Source organism: Ostrea edulis, chromosome 8, assembly GCF_947568905.1.
Source record: "Ostrea edulis chromosome 8, xbOstEdul1.1, whole genome shotgun sequence".
Lineage (NCBI taxonomy): Eukaryota > Metazoa > Mollusca > Bivalvia > Ostreida > Ostreidae > Ostrea > Ostrea edulis.
The window spans coordinates 61,230,293-61,254,624 of NC_079171.1; the positions used below are offsets into that span (position 1 = coordinate 61,230,293).

The 24,332-nt window shown below is 33.9% G+C and overlaps 1 protein-coding gene across 4 annotated transcripts; it reads left to right on the plus strand.

The window, feature by feature from the left end:
* Nucleotides 1-418: 418 nt before the first annotated feature.
* On the plus strand, nucleotides 419-23,850 carry LOC125662523 (sodium-coupled monocarboxylate transporter 1-like). Of its 4 annotated transcripts, none has more exons than XM_056146785.1 (17): nucleotides 419-507; nucleotides 1,499-1,864; nucleotides 2,574-2,642; nucleotides 3,093-3,144; nucleotides 4,425-4,492; nucleotides 7,435-7,515; nucleotides 7,734-7,807; nucleotides 8,133-8,273; nucleotides 9,276-9,411; nucleotides 9,908-9,993; nucleotides 11,862-11,974; nucleotides 12,280-12,350; nucleotides 13,825-13,911; nucleotides 14,915-15,090; nucleotides 19,300-19,400; nucleotides 21,458-21,582; nucleotides 23,155-23,850. In XM_056146785.1, exons 2-17 carry the CDS (start codon nucleotides 1,520-1,522, stop codon nucleotides 23,398-23,400), a joined length of 1,971 nt encoding a protein of 656 aa, XP_056002760.1. In that variant the 5' UTR covers nucleotides 419-507; nucleotides 1,499-1,519; the 3' UTR covers nucleotides 23,401-23,850. The 4 variants fall into 4 exon arrangements, with proteins under 4 accessions (XP_056002760.1, XP_056002759.1, XP_056002762.1 ...); XM_056146784.1 differs by having other exon boundaries at nucleotides 441-1,149; XM_056146787.1 differs by lacking the exon at nucleotides 419-507 and adding an exon at nucleotides 508-1,149 and having other exon boundaries at nucleotides 1,502-1,864.
* Nucleotides 23,851-24,332: the final 482 nt, after the last annotated feature.

Genomic DNA, 24,332 nt, shown 5'->3' on the forward strand with positions numbered 1-24,332 from the left:
TATCGTGCAATTGTGTATTATTACAATACTGATAGGTACTTTACTAATTGAAAGATTGGAGAAAGGAGGTGAGGGTTTCGTTTTATTTCTTAGTACTTGTGTACCTGAAAACTAATCGTCGGGATCGACAAGCATCTCAATGGCGGGACTTTCAAATCTAACAAAGTAACGTCGTTGCACCGAAGTTTTTCAAAGGTATTCAATCATCGACGAATATACCTTCTCAGTTGGAAGATCGACTTATAGGAGAGAATTTTCATAAAAAGGGACACCACTTTGCTATATAGATTATGTAAATAAACGTTTGTTGATCAGCTCTCAGTGTTTCATGTGTAATATGACCCGGTAACCTACTGGTAAGCGAGATAATCAAAAGTGTCACCTAGCACGCAATATAAATCTTAATAGTTTAGGAAATTACATCAACAGTTAACCGCACTCTATAGGTGCGTTTCAAATTGATGCACGTGAATTAGCCCGGAGGATGTGTTTACGTCACGGAAAAAGGTGAATATTGGTGAATTAAACAGAATGGTGTTTTGTGCGTACTGTTTGTAATGTATAGGAATAACAAGATGATATATATTGAAAATGCCGGCGGTGTAGGGTCCCCGGTGATCACGTGACCACACGGCCGGTCTGTTGACAGATAACTTGGTAACATGGTATCACGGTCATAAATGTATATATTTTGATAAAGAGAGGTTTCAAGTTTTGCTCAGGTATATGTAAATCAAACTGTGTCACCTGAAGATCTCCTGAAGGACCGGTGTTTACGATTATTACACGTGGATTTAAGACTCTCTTACTTAAGTAATCGGGGCATGCATTGCCAGTCTGAGAACCTGGAGGCTGGTTTTCATTAAAAATCCTCCCACGAAATGGTCATATTGCACGGAAGCTTGCACATATCCACGAATTCGGATTCGATAAATTCGTCTTTTTGAGCTCGCTTGAATTATGCAGGCTTTGTTGTAGGAAAGAGTTCTATTCAGAGACCGCGGGAATGTCAGTTTGACATTAATTTATGATGTTTGCTATGTAAGAAGAATTGTGTAGGTTGTATTTTACGGAAAATAATTAGATTGAGGAAGGAAAATTCAGACAGTGTTGTGAGAACAGAGAGGACTGTGGTTCACTAGCATACAGGTAATGCACATCACAGAAAGTAATTTGTAAAAAAAAAAAAAAAAAAGGAATTTAGTAAATTTGTTGTAAAGTCGTAAGATTTTTTTTTTTAATTAAGAAAATGAAATTCAAATTGATTTTCTTATTTTTAGAATTCATGTAAGAAATCTGAGGAAGAAAAGTTCCATGTATATGACTTAATTTATGATTCTTAATTTCGTTAATTACAAGTAACAATTGCAGATCATTATTTACCTGACCAGGAATCTGAGAACATCTAAACGTTCATTCAGTGCAAAATTATTTCATACACTTTTTTATTGTAGCAAATTGTACAATACTGTTTTATCCACTTTCTAAATCATTATAGCAGGACAGATTAACGGACAAAATGACACAGTCGAAATCAGAATTCGATGTTTGGGACTGGCTGCTCTTCGGGGCAATGTTGGTCATCTCGGCAGGCATCGGGATTTTCTATGCCTGCATTGGCGGGCGACAGAAGACGACCACAGAGTTCCTAATGGGAGGCCGGAGCATGCAGCTGATACCCGTCGCTATTTCCATCCTGGTGTCTTTCATGTCGGCCATCTTGATTCTCGGAACTCCCGCGGAGATGTACACACAAGGAACACAGTATTTCATGTATCTGTTCGGATTAATCTTGGCAGTCATCCTTGCTTCGCAGCTGTTTGTGCCTTTGCTGTACCCTCTTCAGCTGACCAGTTCGTTTGAGGTCAGTAATGATTGTGAAACGTTATAAAATCGTTTAGCAATTACATTCCATTGTATATTTTTATCTAAATACAACAAAGTAACAAAATCCAGGGACCATAACGTTGTGGTTATGTTAATATCACGACTTCTGTAAATTCCTAATTATACGCGAAAATTTATTTTCGCGAAAAGCATCATTTGCGAAATGATATTATTCGTTTTCATTTCTATATTGCTAAAGATACATCTAAAATTTCTTGATCAACAGACACTCGCGAAATAATGTTCTCGCGATTTGATGTGTGTGAGTCATTTCGCGATATCAAGTACTCGCGTAAAATTAGGAATCTGCAGTAGGTCAAGGACAAATTGACAAGTGTTTTACAATAATAGTTCAGTCCTTGCTCAATAACCATGACACAATTTTTAAAATCCGGGATATCTAGGGTTGTCTGTTATCAACTCGTACATTTATTCTTTACGGGGGAACTATAAGGATTGATAAAATTCAGCTTATGTACGACCATTTCAGTTCTTTGTTTTCCCTGAGTTCAGTTTCTCAGCTGCGAATGAATAATGAATAATCCCTATCATGAAAAAAAGCAAAACTGAAGATAGCTAGATTTACAGTATTCATTTATTATACATGAGGGTCAAAATTTGTCGACACATTTTTGCTAATATGTAGACGCACTGCCAGTAAGCCTATGTATTTGTGTTGAATTCAGTATCTAGAGCTACGGTTCAACTCCAAGGCGGCGAAACTGACGGGGACGATCATGATGATCCTACAACAGGTAACTCTAGCAGTGTGACGAGTTTCGAACTAGAATAGTAAACACACCCAATATTATATATATAGAATAGTAAACACACCCAATATTATATATATAGAATAGTAAACACACCCAATATTTAATTTCAAATTCAGAAGAAAATAAACCATGTGCCAAAGTGACGAAAGTCATAGAAAGAGACGTGAGTTTCGAATTCAAGTTTTTAAAAAGAATTATCTTCATTGGTTTAACACAGACAGACACACTGTGGATTGCACAGTCACCTTCGCCCCTGAAGGCCCAAATCTAAATTCAGCTCAGTTTTCTGTATAGGTTCTAAGGACAGAAATGCTAAATTTTACTATAGTCGGAAGAGTCAGCATTCAATTAATGATTTGTTTCTGAATCGAAAACTTTCATTTGAATGTGATGAAATACACATGTAAGTATAACCATATGTTCTTTTGTCAGGTGATTTACATGGGCGTGGCTTCCTACGCCCCTTCGACTGCACTGGAGGCCGGTGAGTATCGTTTAATGATGTAGTATTTAGTGTTGGAACTCCTCTAACCTTTTCACCTAAATATGTTTTTCTTTCAAGAATTTCAATTCTTAACGTGGGTCCGTGTTTGCCCAACTATCTATTTTGTATTGCTTATAGGAGTTATGAGATTGATCACTGTTCGCTATCTTCACCTTTTTTTAGATTGATCACTTTTAGTTATCTTCACCTTTCTTGAGATTGATCACTGTTCGTTATCTTCACCTTTTTTGAGATTGATCACTGTTCGTTATCTTCACCTTTCATTATTTAAGCCCATACATATCAACTAATCAGTAGATAAAATATAAGTACAGTGGGAGAATAGATGATGAAGAGCATGTGATAATGATACGAGGAAAGTTACGACTGTTTTTACCGAAGTACAACGTTAACATTTCGATGGTTAAACAAACGAACTTGTGTATAAATATATGTAATGTCTACTATTCCAATTTTCAAGTTTTCGTAATAAATTCACGTCTGTGGAAGAACCCGTGCTTTTTATCGCTCTTGTTTCTTCCCTTGTCTGAAATTATCGTGTCGTGGGTTTTTATCATCTACCGTGTCTGAAATTATCGTGTCGTGGGTTTTTATCATCTCCCGTGTCTGAAATTATCGTGTCGTGGGTTTTTATCATCTCCCGTGTCTGAAATTATCGTGTCCTGGAGTTCAGGGAAAACCAGGAATTAATTGTGGCCTAGCGTTCATTAATAAATCAAATTATGGAAAACAAGAATGTGGTTTTGATTAAACTTTGTGAATCGCAGTAGACAGATTAGAACAAATATATCGTACAAAATGCATGTTTGAGCGGAGGTACATCAAATATGGATTATTTGACAAAGTCTCTGAATAAACATCCCGGTAACCTTAAAAGTACATTTTCCCATTTCCTTGCAGCAAAATATGAATAATTTTGTATTTTGTATATTGGATGAACATCCATGTCATTGTAAAACACAGTAGAAAGCAAAATTGATTGAATTCGTGGGTTGAAATTTTCGTGGTTTGGGAAAAATGAACAAGCCTATTAGCTATAGGGTTCCCCCGTTGAAGAGTTTTATGCATAGTTCTTTCGACAACTGTGATTTACTTCATATATGTTCGTCAGAAACAGACTTACATATGTTTGGTGTGTATCTTTATTTGATTTTCATGTACTATAGATGACTTACCTCTATTGTAATTGACTAGTCTATAATGTGACTGACTTTCATGTTTTATGAAGATGTTGAAGATTTTTATGATTATTTCAACAGTCACCGGGTTCCCGACCTGGGCCACGATCATCACAGTGGGGGTCGTATCGACCTTCTACACGTTTCTGGTAAGTATGCCTGCCGACACACCACGTTATCATGGTATATAAGTCTGTGTTGACATACTACACTCTCCTGGTAAGTCTGTGTTGTCATACCACACTTTCCTAGTAAATCTGTGTTGACATACTACACTCTCCTGGTAAGTCTGTGTTGTCATACCACACTCTCCCGGTAAGTAAGTCTGTGTTGACATACCACACCCTCCTGGTAAGTAAGTCTGTGTTGTCATACTACACTCTCCTGGTAAGTAAGTATGTGTCGTCATACCACACTCTCCTGGTAAGTAAGTATGTGTCATCATACCACACTCTCCTGGTAAGTCTGTGTTGACATACCACACTCTCCTGGTAAGTCTATGTTGACATACTACACTCTCCTGGTAAGTAACTCTCTGTTGACATACTACACTCTCCTGGTAAGTAACTCTCTGTTGACATACTACACTCTCCTGGTAAGTAACTCTCTGTTGACATACTACACTCTCCTGGTAAGTAACTCTCTGTTGACATACTACACTCTCCTGGTAAGTAACTCTCTGTTGACATACTACACTCTCCTGGTAAGTCTGTATTGACATACTACACTCTTCTGGTAAGTCTGTGTTGACACACCACACTCTCCTGGTAAGTAAGTCTGTGTTGTCATACTACACTCTCCTGGTAAGTAAGTATGTGTCGTCATACCACACTCTCCTGGTAAGTAAGTATGTGTCGTCATACCACACTCTCCTGGTAAGTCTGTGTTGACATACTACACTCTCCTGGGAAGTACGTATTTCTGGATTTTTTATAAGTTTTTTAATATCAAGTACGCTTTTGTTGACCTTTTACAACTTTCTTGTAAAAGAAGTCTGTCAACTTTCACAAATAGGTTTGTCAACCATAACGACTTGTCTGGTAGACGCTTGTAAGGACTTCTATGCGGGATCTCTAAAGCTCTTTGAGGAGGACGTCTCTGTGAAGTTCTATAACTTTCTAATAAGTCCCTATTTCTTCACATTCTGTAACGTTTTGTTAAGTATGTATGCTGACTTTCTAAAATTTTCTGGTAAATACACACTTTTTTACGTTCTCTCTTGGACTTTTAGTTAAGTTTTTCTGTGTTATCATTTAATAACTTTCTGGTAAGTACCTTTTCATTGACTATGATTACGTTTTACTGTTTAGTAAATTTGTGTTGATCTTTTATATATCTTTTTGTAAATGTGTAGCAAATGTGGACAACTGTATGGAAAGCAATGCATATCGACTTTTCACACATTGTGTAACTACTTTCATGTCGACGTTCAACACATTTGTGATAAATAAATGAGTTGCGTCAAGCGAAAAGGGACGTTCATGACGTTCATGGAAAAACGTCACAATCGATCAAAAAAGTAACATTTAATGTATGTTCTAGTTTGTTTTCATCTTCAGTAATCACAATTTAACATGCACAAGATAATGGAAAAATTTTGTCTAGTTTGTTACTCTTCAATAATTACAATTCAACATGAATGACATATTGAACATGTTATCAAGAAACGATTCTCTGCAATAGTATTCATATCAATTTGTCCTCATGGATTTTATGCTGATCGCAACATTGTGTTATGTAAATACAAAAATTGCAAAAATCAAGATGAATATAACAAACAGTGATCAATCTCATGACTCCTATAAGTAATACAAAATAGAGAGTTGGTCATGCCGTTTTTAATTTCTTTCTAAAGAATAGGGTGCTGGTGAAAAAGTGAAGATAACGAATAATAATCAAGTTGATGAAAGGTGAATATAACGAACAGTGATCAATCCCATAACTCTTATATGCAATACAAAATAGATAGTTGGGCAAACACGGACCCCTGGACAAACCAGAGGTAGGATCAGGTGTCTAGGAGGAGTAAGCATCCCCTATCGACCGGTCACACCCGCCGTGAGCTCTCTACCATGATCAGGAAAAGAGAGTTATCCATAGTCAAAATTAGTGCGCCAATATGAAAATTATCTGGTACAGTTGTATATTCTTTTATATTTCTATGCGTGGGGTGGTTCAGTGATTAGGGCGTTTGCGTTGTGACCGGGGAGTCATGGACTCAAGTCCCAATCGTACATTGACAACAACAAACCTCAGATGCAAAATTAAGTAATAACTTAGACCCCTTCATGGAAGGCGTTGGAGCGATAAAGAACCATTTAGAGCCCTGGATGCTGTACATAAGTCTAAATTTGTAGCACGTCATATACAGCAGGTGACTTCTCGATATGAATTTAAACGAAGGGACGTCACACAAATTATCAAACAAATAAAACTATTAGTTCGTCTCTTTTTACATATCCAGATTCTTTTCTGTTCTTTAATTCAAATAACAATTTTGGTAAACATCCTAGATTATTTCACATTTCAAATATCTTTCACTTCGAAATTTCTTACTATGGGGATGTTTTACCTCTTTTTAGAACCCTGTATTCGCTCTATTGTGGATACAATGAACCGGGCGTTCGCTTTCTTCTGGGATAGAATAAATCAGGTGTTTGTCCAGTAGTACGATAGAACAAACCACGCATTGGATCAGTTGTAGGGTAGAATAAACCATGTGTTGGCGATATATTACAATATAATGAATGACGTATTCGATCTGCGGTAGGCTAGATTGAACCATGTGTTCATTCTGTAACAGGGTTGAATGAGGAACGTGTTTGTTCTTCTGTAGGATAAAATAAAGCACGTGTTCTCTGTTGTGGGGTGAAATGAATCACGTGCTCCTCTGTTGTAGAGTGGAATGAATCACGTGCTCTCTGTTGTAGGGTGAAATGAATCACGTGCTCTGTCTGTTGTAGGGTTAAATGAATCATGTGCTCTCTGTTGTAGGGTTAAATGAATCACGTGCTCTGTCTGTTGTAGGGTTAAATGAATCACGTGTTCTCTGTTGTAGGGTGAAATGAATCACGTGATCTCTCTGTTGTAGGGTGGAATGAAGGCGGTGGTGTGGACGGATGTCTTTCAGTCTATAGTAATGGTGGCTGGACTGTTGGCAATTGTCATTCAGGTTGTACCTTAATTGTTAATATAATATAAATGGAGAAATTAGAGGGAAGAGAAAGACCTGAAGGAAGAAATTAGACATTATTCTCTTATCATGATATAATTAATCTATGTTGTATCTTAGTTGTTTGTATAAAAGAAAATATTAAAGTATTATTGTATAAATACGAATGTGTACACTGTATATGAGAATAACTGAATTTGATATCAATCTTTTGACAGGGAACTATATCTGTGGGCGGTATCGACACAGTGTGGAGAATTAATGATGAGTGGAAGAGAATAGAGTTTTTTGAGTAAAATATTCACTTCTTAGCTCAATATTACTTATAGTCAGAAAATCAATCAGATAATGTAAGAACATATTAGTCTCATTCTTAATTTGGCAATATTTATTACCATATAAATGCAATAGTTTGTATAAGTTTTTCCCTATAGAAATGTAAAATTGGATGTTGACTTATGGCTATGTAGATATAATAGTTAATCCTAATTTACTACTACAGAAATGTACTAGTTGATGTCCAAATATCAGTGACTGAAATTTAATGAACGCTAAAACAAAGGGATCGACGTTCGCATCCAGAGGAATGGAGTACCTAACTAAACTTTTACTTTCAGTTTTAACCCTGACCCTACCCAGCGACACTCATTCTGGTCCTTAATAGTAGGAGGAATGGTAGGGTGGACAGCGACGTATGGAGTCAATCAGGCCAGTGTCCAGCGCTACTGTGCCCTTCCCTCTCTACGAAAAGCCAAAACGTAAGTAATACAAGATACACACTCTTCAAAATCACCTATATATACAAGTGCGTGCTACTAAAAGACTGAACGAAAAACGAAACGGAACAGCAAACGGAGAGTATGCATATAGGACGAAGTCGAAATCAATAGGTTTATTATGGTCAAGGGAACCGAAATCTTAATTTCTGTGAATTACAGAGAAAAGGGAATATTGTACTGTCAGTGTTATCGTTCAGTGAGATATATAGATAGAGAATGAGTATTCCAAAAAGCCGATCCGATCAATCAAGTGACAACTGGTTTTTTTTTCAAGTGAATAACATGTAGTATTAATTTGGAAATCCCTCTATTATTTTGGTCGTATGTTGAAGCAATTAAACGTTATGGTCACCTCGAAGGTGCATGCAAAGGTGAAGATAACGAACATTGATCACTCTCATAGATCCTATAAGGAATATAAAATTAAGACAACACGGATCCCTGAATATACCAGAGGTGGGATCAGGTACCTAGGAGGAGTAAGCATCCCCTGCCGACCGGTCACACCCGCCATGAGTCCTATATCTTGATTACGTTTCATTTGTCGAGGTTAAATTTTATGGTCGTTATAGCAATCTAGTTCGTCAATACAACCTATCATTGGGTCAAATGCTGTCTGACATATTTCATACCGATTGTTAGGCTGTTCTTGGCACACTGATTTTGACTACGGATAACTCCATTGACCTGATCAGGATATAGGGCTCACGGCGGATGTGACCGGTCGACAGGGGATGCTTACTCCTCCTAGGTACCTGATCCCACCTTTGGTGTGTTCAGGGGTCCGTGTTTGCCCAACTATCTACTTTGTATTGCTTATAGAAGTTATGAGATTGATGACTGTTCGTTATCTTCACCTTTCATCTATATTAACGAGAATGTGTAAAACAATGCCAACGATAGCTGTGACGAAGTATATAATGATAAAGGGTGTTAAATGAACATTTCTTTGTAATTAACCATACTATGTATATACTTCAGTGCAGTTCTCCTGAACATAATCGGGGTCATCCTCTTGTTGTGTGTTACATGTGTAGCCGGTATCGTGGTGTTCGCTTATTACGTACAGAAAGGATGTGACCCCTACACAAACGATGACGTCAGTAATTCTAACCAGGTAATATACAATCTGCCAACAATTCTAGCCAGATAATATAGAATATGTCAGCAATTCTAACCAGGTAATATGAAATATGTCAACAATTCTAACCAGGTAATACAATACATGTCATCAAACCCGGTAGCATATAATACAATATGTCAGCAATTTAATCCAGGTAACATTAGATATGGCATTAATCCAAACTAGGTAACATCAAATATGTCAGAAATTCAGAGCGAGAAATAGCAAAAATGTCAGCACTTCAAACCAGGTGATATGAAATGTCAGCTAAATATTCCTTCTCTTCGAATCGAATATTACAAACTGCTTCTTAAAGTATGCCAGTGTAAAGCTGCTGTTCAAAACTTCATGAAATTTCAAAGGCGAAATTTATGTTTTAACTCTAACAATCTAAATTAATAATGAATATTTTTTCTCTATTCTACAGTATATTTTACTGACTAAATATGGCTTTGTTGGGTTTATTACTTGATTGACATTGTATTTACAGATCATTCCATTCTTTGTGATGGAAACGTTGGGATATCCGGGAATCCCGGGTCTGTTTGTGGCCTGTCTGTTCAGCGGTGCTCTCAGGTCTGTATATATCACCTTATCTAGTCCTACGGATAGCAAAGTTTCATGTTGACATTATTCTAAACTTCTCCATTACATCATGATCAATTCCTATCGTTCTTCAATCATTTGTTGCTCTGCACTAGAAATGAATATGCTTGCTTTCGTGGAACAAAAATAAATATCGTACAATTGAATTGGTGAATGAGGGGGTGTATGCATTTCTTTTGCACCATTTCTGGGATCAGATTCTGTTGAGACTTTGTATGAAGTTTTTGCATTGATTATAGATTGGTCAGTGCTTTTTAAGGTCATAAAACCTTCATAGTCAAGGTCACTAAGTAAAATATTATATAAAACGGTTTTTGAAAGGTATCTTAAATGGAACTTCATATCAAGATTTCCCATGGTGACTCGTTAATTGTTTTCGAGTTCAAAAGGTGAAATATCAGCGTCATTTTGTCTCAACTGGTAAAACTTTGCTTCTAGAAGAAGATTAAAATGATAAAAAATCAGGACCCCTGCTCACGTTAAGTAACATGTGGTGTCTGGACAATATTTCTTTGGTTGTGATTAAGCATGTGAGCTGTTACTCTGTAAAACACGAACCAAGCAGTTCAACATAAAATTTAGGATTGACATTCATAGGAATTACTTTATGTGTCTTAAAACAAATGTTTTAACTTGGGATTGAGTGAGGTGATTTTCAATTTTGTCCATATAGAAATCTAGGATGTAGTTTCCTACTTTACTTTATATTATGTGGTCAGGCCCCGTGTTTGCCCTATTCTTAATTTCTTAATTTGAGATCGCTATGTGATTTATCATTTGTCACACTGATTTTGACTACGGATATCTCCATTTACCTGATCAGGATATAGGGGTCAGGCGGGTGTGACCGCTCGACAGGGGATGCTTCCTCCTTCTAGGCACCTGATCCCACCTCTGGGCTGTCCAGGCGTCCGTATTTGCCAAACTATCTATTTTGTATTGCTTATAGGAGTTATGATATTGATCACTGTTCGTTATCTTCATCTTTCATCAAATTGATTATTATTCGTTATCTTCACTTTTTCACCAGCATCTTATTTTTTAGACACAAAAACGTCATTTTTATAGACAATTAATACGGAACTTTCGGGATGTGCCGGAACGACCGATTATATTTGACGTTTACACACCACGGTCACGTGATAATAACCAATTGTAGGGCAAAGTTGACATCGATACAAATTGTATTTAGCTAGCAGACGGTTCGTAAAGAGCTATGCACAGTCCCACGATGACGATCCGAGTCACTGTTGGTGCTTAGTACCTGGGTGTAAATTAGATGGAGGGGAAAAGGTGCATTTAGACACGTATCATTGGATGCAAGGCGTGAGGTTTTACCGATATTATCAAAATATTCCCTAGATTTATTTAACTCGGCAACTCGCATATTTTAATCAAATGCATTTTCCTATAAAATGGTTATAGTAATTCCAATTCTTTCAAAGATGGCATTTAAATGCAGGAATTTGATAGCAATTGAAGAATTCCATGTTTGTTTACTTAGTTGTTATTGCAATCCGGAAGTGACATGCCCTACAAATGACGTTCAACGCGCGATAAAAGTCGAGTGGATCCGTATCTCAGAAGTCCCGTATTCCTTTTCAAGACGAGGAAGAAAACAGACATATAATCATTGATAATTTAAATACATATTTTGAATTAAAAGATGAAAAAAAAAAACCAACTAGATCAATATCACAACTGGGGTTGCCTGGATTCTTCATGCTTTACCGGAATTCGTTGAAACTCTAAATGAATCCATTGATTTTGTTCTGAACACAATGACCCTTAGATGGAATGCTTTAAAACTCTAAACACATGCATTGATTTGGTATCAGCACGATGTCTTCCTGTTTGAATGCTCTCTCGGCGGTCACGTGGAAAGATATTTTGGAGCCCTTCCTTGGAGAGAAAACAGAGACACAGAAAACATGGATCACCAGAATATTAGGTATACAGTGAGTGATGTGTGCATGTTCAGATTATTGATTTCAATTGATGGATCGGTAAATAAGAACAGGTCCAAGGAAAATTGTCTCGTGAAATATATTTGTATAACACGTGTTTATTCTTAGATGTAGAAAATCTGCATAGGACATAATTTAGAGGCATTACTTTTAGTTTCTCTAGCTGTTCTGTGAGGTGGTACTTTTAAATAAATCATGCCTCATAGCAATATGAAGAAAAAGGTCAGCTAATAATGGAACACAATTTGTGCCCATGATAAACTCAATAGTTTCGAATCCTTACTTCTAGTTGCCCTGTATGGTGGAGCGGGTATCGGGATGGCATTCATGGCTAAGAATTTAGGCGGGACCGTACTTCAGGTACGTATTCACTTCTATCTACATTGAATACAGATCACCTCCTAGGATTTATATTTTATCCCTACGCATGTTGAGTGTGATTCCCGTCACTATATATTTCGAATGTTTTCAATTTCAATTTAGATTCGCTTAATACCCATTCTTTTGCATTTTACAGAGTTTGTTAAAGGGAAAGGCAGCCCTAACCACATTGTTGCTTTTATGAATAAAGTACCACTTACTGATATCGCAATTGACAGTCTTTAACAAAAAAAAATTCTTGCTTAACAATTAAATCAACATTAATTTATCATGTATTTTAAATTGCCCGCCGCTAAGAGAGCAGCCATTGATGTTTAATTTATGACGTCACACCGTCTGTTCGGGTTCATTTCATCAGTAGCACTGTAAACATGACAAGTCATGAACAGTTAAGTTTTGAGCCGTATAGATTTGAGACCGTTCTTTCGCAAGAAGAAATTGAGAACATAAGACGTTCAGTCGAGTTGCAGAACAGGCAGACGGTAAACGTTTCTTCATACAAATGTCTCGAACCTCAACTTGTCATTACACAAATGATGGATCCACAGTTTACGTAGTCTTTTCTTTTCAAATGACTTGGTTGGGTAGGAAATTTCGAAAAAAACCCAACTTTTTTCACATCTCCCCTTTGTATTAGTGTAATTTGACGTTTTCAAATTAGTACTGAAGCTTATCTGGCCGTATATCATATGATCAATCGTATCATTTATCATGTAAAAATCTTTAGGGTTGCCGTTCCTTTTAAATCAGCAATTTATTTTAAAATCGCCTATCAATTTGTAAAATGGGCGAAAATAAGACAAGACCTTTTCCCCAGTGCATAGTATTTCAATGAGGATTGCACTATTCTGAATTGAAATTTCAAACATCATTACGGATGTAGTTATTATACATATATATATTTTATTTGGTGTGTGATACAAGTAAAAATGATGAACAGGGATGAATTTCACAAAACCTGTTATGAATACAAAATGAAAGGCAGAGACGGACTCCTGGACAAACCATAGGTAGGATCAGGTGCATAGGGAAAACACCCCCTTTTGACCGGTCACATCATCTTGATCAGCTAAACTGACTGATTTAGTCATAATCAGTATGTAACGGGCGGCCTAACAGTTGGTATGAAACACGTCAGACAACGTTCAATCTAATGGCATGTTTCATTGCAAATTAGATAATTATAACAACCATAGAATTTGCGAAATTCTTACTTTAAACGAAACTGCTGCAACCTATATCATGTCAACTTATTTGGTAACACCCTGTCTTAATTCAAAAACTGAACATAAGCAGAGCATGCTTTTGAGCACGAAATCATGTGAGAGTCATAAAACCAAATGCAGGCAATACTTGAATAATGTCAAATAGCTGTGGGAATTAGATTTAGTCGCCCCGTTGTTAGTTTGCTGGCAACATGTATATTCATTAAGATGTACAATATTCTTTCCAGGCTTCCCTTAGCTTCACTGGTGCCGCCTCTGGTCCACTCCTCGGGATATTCGCACTTGGAGCTTTCTTTCCGTGGGCTAACTGGATAGTCAGTATAATTCTATTACATATAAATGTCTCAGTTAAATTCTATCATCACACGTCAATTAAGACTGCACGTTGGTCTAAGTTTTACTGTGACATCAACATTTGACCTAAGTTTTACTGTGACATCAGATTTGGCCTAAGTTTTACTGTGACATCAACATTTGGCCTAAGTTTTACTGTGACATCAACATTTGGCCTAAGTTTTACTGTGACATCAACATTTGGCCTAAGTTTTACTGTGACATCAACATTTGGCCTGTTTTACTGTGACATCAACATTTGGCCTAAGTTTTACTGTGACATCAACATTTGAGGACATCCATCGTTTTCGATTGATGAAAACAAATAAAACAGGTTCGGTGGAAAGTTATGCACTAAGTTGTATTTGAAATGATATTAGTACGAGAAGAAGCGGAATGTTTTGCATAATAACTCTTATTTCCTTGAAGTTATCATCAGTTTATCTTGTACAAGTAATGAATCACAGATATCAAATCTAATACTTGTTAAAGTGCACACACTGATGCCATTTATTATTATTTTTAAAAGGCTATGGCCGGGATGTGCACAGCAATAACTTTATTACACCTCACCATATCTAATAATTCTATCGTTTCACACCGTACTCAGTACTAATTTATCTATCTATCCTATCTATCTATCTATCCTATCTATCTATTTATCTATCTATCTATCTATCTATCTATCTATCTATCTATCTATCTATCTATTTATCTTACCTACCTATCTACCTACCTACCTACCTACCTACCCTTCTATCACCAAGCCTTCGACAATTGAAATGAAATTTTAGATATGATTTTAAGAGATAGAGAACCCTCGCTGATAAGGCTCTGAAATCCACCAACAGCTCGGGATGTCACGATATGGATGGGACATCAAACGATAGATAAACCAAAACCCAAAACTATAACATAAGTTCATGAATAACTTACAATCATATACACAATATAAATCTATAATTTCACTTCTCTCTTTTACAGGGAGCTGTAGTCGGAAGTGTTTTCGGTTTGGCTCTTCCGTTCTGGATCAGTATTGGTGCCTACAGTGTAGTTGGGGCGCCTAATTCACTTCCGTTTCCGACAGAAAACTGTACAATGGCCGATAACTCCACTCTGTTTGTAAATATGACGACTACAACAACACCTGTACCTCCAATGTATGTATAAATTTACAACACATTACAACACATTATCATATAATGCAATGTATGTATAAATTTACAACACATTACAACACATTATCATATAATGCAATGTATGTATAAATTTACAACACATTACAACACATTATCATATAATGCAATGTATGTATAAATTTAACATTACAACACATTATCATATAATGCAATGTATGTATAAATTTACAACACATTACAACACATTATCATATAATGCAATGTATGTATAAATTTACAACACATTACAACACATTATCATATAATGCAATGTATGTATAAATTTACAACACTTTATCATATAATACAATGTATGTATAAATTTACAACACATTACAACACATTATCATATAATGCAATGTATGTATAAATTTACAACACATTACAACACATTATCATATAATGCAATGTATGTATAAATTTACAACACATTACAACACATTATCATATAATGCAATGTATGTATAAATTTACAACACATGATCATATAATACAATGTATGTATAAATTTAACATTACAACACATTATCATATAATACAATGTATGTATAAATTTACAACACATTACAATACATTATCATATAATACAATGTATGTATAAATTTACAACACATTACAACACATTATCATATAATGCAATGTATGTATAAATTTACAACACATTACAACACATTATCATATAATGCAATGTATGTATAAATTTACAACACATTACAACACATTATCATATAATGCAATGTATGTATAAATTTACAACACATTACAACACATTATCATATAATGCAATGTATGTATAAATTTAACATTACAACACATCATCATATAATGCAATGTATATATAAATTTACAACACATTACAACACATTATCATATAATGCAATGTATGTATAAATTTAACATTACAACACATTATCATATAATGCAATGTATGTATAAATTTACAACACATTACAACACATTATCATATAATGCAATGTATGTATAAATTTACAACACATTACAACACATTATCATATAATGTAATGTATGTATAAATTTACAACACATTACAACACATTATCATATAATACAATGTATGTATAAATTTAACATTACAACACATTATCATATAATCCAATGTATGTATAAATTTACAACACATTACAATACATTATCATATAATGCAATGTATGTATAAATTTACAACACATTACAACACATTATCATATAATGCAATGTATGTATAAATTTACAACACATTATCATATAATGCAATGTATGTATAAATTTACAACACATTACAACACATTATCATATAATGCAATATATGTATAAATTTACAACACATTACAACACATTATCATATAATGCAATGTATGTATAAATTTACAACACATTACAACACATTATCATATAATGCAATGTATGTATAAATTTACAACATATTACAACACATTATCATATAATGCAATGTATGTATAAATTTACAACACATTACAACACATTATCATATAATGCAATGTATGTATAAATTTACAACACATTATCATATAATGCAATGTATGTATAAATTTACAACACATTACAACACATTATCATATAATGCAATGTATGTATAAATTTACAACACATTACAACACATTATCATATAATGCAATGTATGTATAAATTTACAACACATTACAACACATTATCATATAATGCAATGTATGTATAAATTTACAACACATTATCATATAATGCAATGTATGTATAAATTTAACATTACAACACATCATCATATAATGCAATGTATGTATAAATTTACAACACATTACAACACATTATCATATAATGCAATGTATGTATAAATTTACAACACATTACAACACATTATCATATAATGCAATGTATGTATAAATTTACAACACATTACAACACATTATCATATAATGCAATGTATGTATAAATTTACAACACATTACAACACATTATCATATAATGCAATGTATGTATAAATTTACAACACATTATCATATAATGCAATGTATGTATAAATTTACAACACATTATCATATAATGCAATGTATGTATAAATTTACATTACAACACATCATCATATAATGCAATGTATGTATAAATTTACAACACATTACAACACATTATCATATAATGCAATGTATGTATAAATTTACAACACATTACAACACATTATCATATAATGCAATGTATGTATAAATTTACAACACATTACAACACATTATCATATAATGCAATGTATGTATAAATTTACAACACATTACAACACATTATCATATAATGCAATGTATGTATAAATTTACAACACATTATCATATAATGCAATGTATGTATAAATTTACAACACATTACAACACATTATCATATAATGCAATGTATGTATAAATTTACAACACATTACAACACATTATCATATAATGCAATGTATGTATAAATTTACAACACATTACAACACATTATCATATAATGCAATGTATGTATAAATTTACAACACATTATCATATAATGCAATGTATGTATAAATTTAACATTACAACACATCATCATATAATGCAATGTATGTATAAATTTACAACACATTACAACACATTATCATATAATGCAATGTATGTATAAATTTACAACACATTACAACACATTATCATATAATGCAATGTATGTATAAATTTACAACACATTACAACACATTATCATATAATGCAATGTATGTATAAATTTACAACACATTACAACACATTATCATATAATGCAATGTATGTATAAATTTACAACACATTACAGCACATTATCATATAATGCAATGTATGTATAAATTTACAACACATTACAACACATTATCATATAATGCAATGTATGTATAAATTTACAACACATTATCATATAATGCAATGTATGTATAAATTTACAACACATTACAACACATTATCATATAATGCAATGTATGTATAAATTTACAACACATTACAACACATTATCATATAATGCAATGTATGTATAAATTTACAACACATTACAACACATTATCATATAATGCAATGTATGTATAAATTTACAACACATTACAACACATTATCATATAATGCAATGTATGTATAAATTTAACATTACAACACATTATCATATAATGCAAGGTATGTATAAATTTACAACACATTACAACACATTATCATATAATGCAATGTATGTATAAATTTACAACACATTACAACATATTATCATATAATGCAATGTATGTATAAATTTACAACACATTACAACACATTATCATATAATGCAATGTATGTATAAATTTACAACACATTACAACACATTATCATATAATGCAATGTATGTATAAATTTACAACACATTATCATATAATGCAATGTATGTATAAATTTACAACACATTACAACACATTATCATATAATGCAATGTATGTATAAATTTACAACACATTACAACACATTATCATATAATGCAATGTATGTATAAATTTACAACACATTACAACACATTATCATATAATGCAATGTATGTATACATTTACAACACATTATCATATAATGCAATGAATAACACGTCATGATATAATATATCAGTAGTTATTTTCAGTTAGGATGTTGAAGTTACGTGATTTAATTGTTGTTTTATTATCCAACCCTAATTCTAAACAAAAAAATATTTTGTTGTAAAAATGTGTTATTATGATAGTTTTGTATGTCACTTTAATCACCATCATTATCAGTAATAAACTTAAAACTAAGATTTATCAAAATAAAGATATAGGTTCTATTGAATATAAAGAATTATAGAGAAATAATTTTTGTATGGGAAGACAATAATGTAATTCTGCTTCCTCCAGAGCTTATCGATAGGTATCTAACGCAAATATCAATGAAGTCAATTTATAAACATTATTCTCTCAGTCATTGAATTAGTAAATCACAATTTTATAACAAAAGTTTTGATAAACAAAACAGCAGCTAATATTGCTCTAAAGTTTGGGTCGTGATGTCATGTACCGTAATTGTTGTTTAATATCCAGGTACCGGGTACTTAAAGTTGGGATTGTGATGCCATGTATTCGCTGTTTTATATCGGGTTACTTACAGTGAAGATCTTAACATCATGTATTCTAATCGTTGTTTATATCCGGGTACTTTCAATGATGTTATATATTCTAATTTCTGTTTTATATCCGGGTTCTTACAGAGAGGGCCTTGACGTCCTATACACGATATCCTACTTGTGGTATCCATCCATAGGCATGGCGACTGTGGTAGTTGTTGGTTTGCTTGTCAGTCTAGTCACAGGTCTGTACTCCATTAATCTAATTCAACAATGCTCTCTCTTGTAATCTCCTTTTACCATATAATTCTAAAATGTCAAATAATTGTTTTCTTCAGTAATGTCAATTAACCATGTACTCAAATTATGCCAGTCAAACCGGTACTCTGTTATCGTCAGTTACCCGTATATCCTAGGATCAACCATATACTCCAGGAATATTAATTAACTATATACATCAGGAATATTAATTAACTATATAACCCAGGATTATTGATTAACTATATACATCAGGAATATTAATTAACCATATAACATAGGGATATAAATTAACCATGTACCCCAGGATAGTAATTAACTATATATATCAGGAACATTAATTAACTACATACATCAGGAATATTGATAGACCATATAACCCAGGAATATTGATTAACCGTATACATCAAGAATATTAATTAACCATATACCCCAGGAATATTGATTAACCATGTACCCCAGGAATATTAATCAACCATATACCCCAGGAATACTGATTACATATCAATTAACCACATGTCCCAGGAATATTAACCATAAATATCAAGTAATATCAGTAACCCACATATTCCAGTAAACAATCTTCTCTCCAGAATTCTGAATCGGACATATATTCCCGTAATCTTAGTCACTTAAACTCCATTATTCTCAGTGTACCATGTATGTATGCTATATTACGTACTTCACTAATTTAAAGTTATATATGTCACGTACTTCACTAACTATAGTTATGTCACGTACTTCACTAACTATAGTTATGTCATGACTTCACTAACTATAGTTATGTCACGTACTTCACTAACTATAGTTATGTCATGTACTTCACTAACTACAGTAATGTCACGTACTTCACTAACTACAGTTATGTCACGTACTTCACTAACTATAGTTATGTATGTCACGTACTTCACTAACTATAGTTATGTCACGTACTTCACTAACTATAGTTATGTCACATACTTCACTAACAATAGTTATGTATGTCACGTACTTCACTAACTATAGTTATGTCACGTACTTCACTAACTATAGCTATGTCACGTACTTCACTAACTATAGTTATGTTACGTACTTTACTAACTATAGTTATGTCTGTCACATACTTCACTAACTTTAGTTATGTCACGTACTTCACTAAATATAGTTATGTATGTCACGTACTTCACTAACTATAGTTATGTCACGTACTTCACTAACTATAGTTATGTCACGTACTTCACTAACTATAGTTATGTCTGTCACGTACTTCACTAACTATAGTTATGTCACGTACTTCACTAACTATAGTTATGTCACGTACTTCACTAACTATAGTTATGTATGTCACGTACTTCACTAACTATAGTTATGTATGTCACGTACTTCACTAACTATAGTTATGTCACGTACTTCACTAACTATAGTTATGTCTGTCACGTACTTCACTAACTATAGTTATGTCACGTACTTCACTAACTACAGTTATGTCATGTACTTCACTAACTATAGTAATGTCTGTCATGTACTTCACTAACTATAGTTATGTATGTCACGTACTTCACTAACTATAGTTATGTATGTCACGTACTTCACTAACTATAGCTATGTCACGTACTTCACTAACTATAGTTATATATGTCATGTACTTCACTAACTGTAGTTATCTATACCAGTAATGTCATCTTCAGTTTACCATGTTCTCTTGTAATGCAAGTTAACTGCATGTATGTTCTCCAATGATCTTAGTTAATCATATACTTATGTGATCTTAATTAACCATGGTGGTCTGAAATATTGATTCACTTGCAATTATCGATATTGACAATGAGCACAACAGTAATGAAAGGTGAACATAACGAACTCCTGTAAACAAAATAAAATTGGGCAAAGACGAACCCCTAGTATATAATCTATATGAAATAAAAAGAATTAATAGTGACTTTATAGAGTGAAAATATCTTCAGGAATGTTTGTTAATCAATGCAAGACGATTGTCTATGAAAGGTAAAATTAACATAAGTTATTTCGTGCGATTTGATGTGTTACTATATCAAGATGTATTTAGGTCTGACCCCCAAGGATGAGGTGGATAGCAAGTATTTGATTCCTCTGTTTGACCGGATCTTCTGCTGCCTACCGGGACAGTTCAGGCGGTGTTTGCGGTGTTATATAGAATTTGAGGATCCAGAGGTTTGTAAAACGATGCGTAACCTTGAGAAGTATTGTTTGTCTTACATTAGAGCCTTACAAAAAGAAACATTAGTTCAAATACTGGCTTCGCTATTGGTGGTCCATTTTTAACTTATCGATCCCGATTCTGTCACGAAGCAAACAAACGTAATAAAGCATTATAACAATAAACATCCAACGTGAGTAGTCAAACGTCATTGATCTTTCGGATATGAGCACACAGACCAGCATCTCATTACTGTAGATGACGTCATGATGCGTATCATACGTAAATTAAGATGTCTGCCAAAGTCGCCGTCGATGCCTCATTTCGTCGCCTACGGATAGACCTCTCCTATATGACGCAGTACAATATACAGAACTGTATATTGTGATTCCGCAATTATCACGCAGGCAAATAACACTAAAGAAGTAGTTCGTAGTTAAAGTTTTGAAATATTGACATTAAGAGTTTTAATATAAAAGTATACGCGGCCTAAGAAATCGCTATCCCATAATGCCTAACTTGAAGAGTTTGGTTTGTGAGCAAACGAACTTTGGCAGAAGTTTGGATGTTTGGCACTTCACTTAAAGATGGAAATTACTGAAAAATTCTCGGATGGGACGTTACCAATAAGCATACACACAAAACAATAGACACATACATATAAGTAGCTAGAAGTATTTTATGTTTAAAACTCCTAGTTACCAATGAGAGCGTATTGCGCTATCACCCCTCATCTATTTGAGACAGAGCAAACAAGTGTTTCCTGTCTGTATCGTACTCCACGAAACTTACGCAATTTCCGTTATGATCAAAATCCCCATACTTTTATAAAAAATACTTCAACTCGTTCATAATGTGAAGAATATTTTTTTTCTATCGATAAACATTGCATTGACCGCATAACAGTATTGGTGTTTTAAATTATCTTGGAAGCAATTAAATAAATATTATTGTTATTTATCTAACGATACGATATGGAGTATCGATGACTACATGTAAATGTTAAGATGGTAATTTTGTAATAAAAACAAAAGCATTGTCGTTTACAAAAATACCATTATTTATTGTCTAATGAAAGGTGATGATAACGAATAGCAATCAAACTACAAATACGAAATAACGAGTTTTGCAAGCAGGAACTTCCGGACATACCGGGGGTGTCTAAGAGGAGGAAGCATCCCCTGTGGACCGGTCAAACTTAGTTAATGAAGTTAAGGATATTAACCATCTCCAATATTGACATTAAAAGTTATTAAACTATGCACAAGTTGAAAACGTCGACGGAAAGTTTTTATTAATAACATTACATGTATATAGTATAATGGGGTTCTGTCTGTTGGAACCATAAAACCAAGACCCCACACTGATATTGCCCTGAATGTAAATTTACCGTGATGGGAGAGTAGTATGACACACCCATTGATGTGCACAGGGTCAAGGTTTTCTGAATGAATCGTCAATGTACTAAAATTCTCATGACAGATTATGACCAACACTAAACATAACACATTCCATCTTAATTCATAATCCACAAATCATGCAGTGTTTGAAAATGATATATCAATAGGTAAATTTATTTATTTCAGGACATTAAACCAGAACAGGATGTGGAGTTTTCAGTAGATGTCGACAAACCCGTCATAGTTCCGATAAAATCCGATAAGTTTCGAGAGAATAAGTATCTCTCAGAACCAATCGGGGGGATTTCTTTTAAGTCTTTGTACACACCTGAGAACGGGCATAGTAACTCTGGATTTGAGAGCAACGAGGCGCCACCTTGTTATTCAGATATACAGAGTGATGAAACACAGATTGCAAAGTCAGAATTATAAGATAGCAGATGTCCCCTTTTAATTTTTCGTCTGTGATAAATGATGATCCTTGGAAATACCACAGACCTCGGCAACGATAATAGTTAGATGTCTCGTAATCATAGATGTACACTTATGATTAAGTCCCCCAATCAGGGATAAGTTGATGGCAATGATCTCCACTCTTTTTCTTGAATCAATTGTGACATGATACATCACAATCTTGGTTATTCAAAATTCTCTTGGTCCCTTTTCACGTCAATAGAAAGACCTGATAGCATTATCAAATGCTCTCAACGTATATTTTTGTAACGTTTTGATATAAACATTATACCATTGTGATATTTTGTAATGGTCAAGTTGATTGAATGTATGTAAGAAACATCTGACAGCAATAAATTCTTGCAGGTAGTTGAATGGCAACTGCTTGAGATGATGTTTGTAGTAACCAGTAAAGATTGGATTTAGAAACCTATATTTGTTCAGATATGATATTTTTTCGTTGAAAGTCATTCACACAGTTGTTTTCTCTGTGTAAGATCATGGCGATAAACAAAAGTTATATACTTAGTTACGTCTAGGTGTGGAAAAATGACGAACCAAACAAAGCCATTCAATACAGATGCCATTTATTTGAAGAAAATACCATGTCGATATCTCGGTGTGTGGGCATTCATTGTTTTGCTAAAAGTAATGTGATGCCTCATCTGTGTTTCTGTATCAATGATGCCAACACAAGCTACAGAACCCACTGCACAGTGTAGTTTCCATGTAAATTCACCAATTGGAAGCGGAAATCAGTATTAATCGCGCCTCAAGTCATGACGCTACCACTAATTCTATCGGGTTCAGATATGTTACTATTCACGGTTCATACACACGTTTGAAAACTTGTATTCTGGCGTACGCATTCCTGTTGTTAATCTTGATTCGTTCGAAAACAATATGTGAGT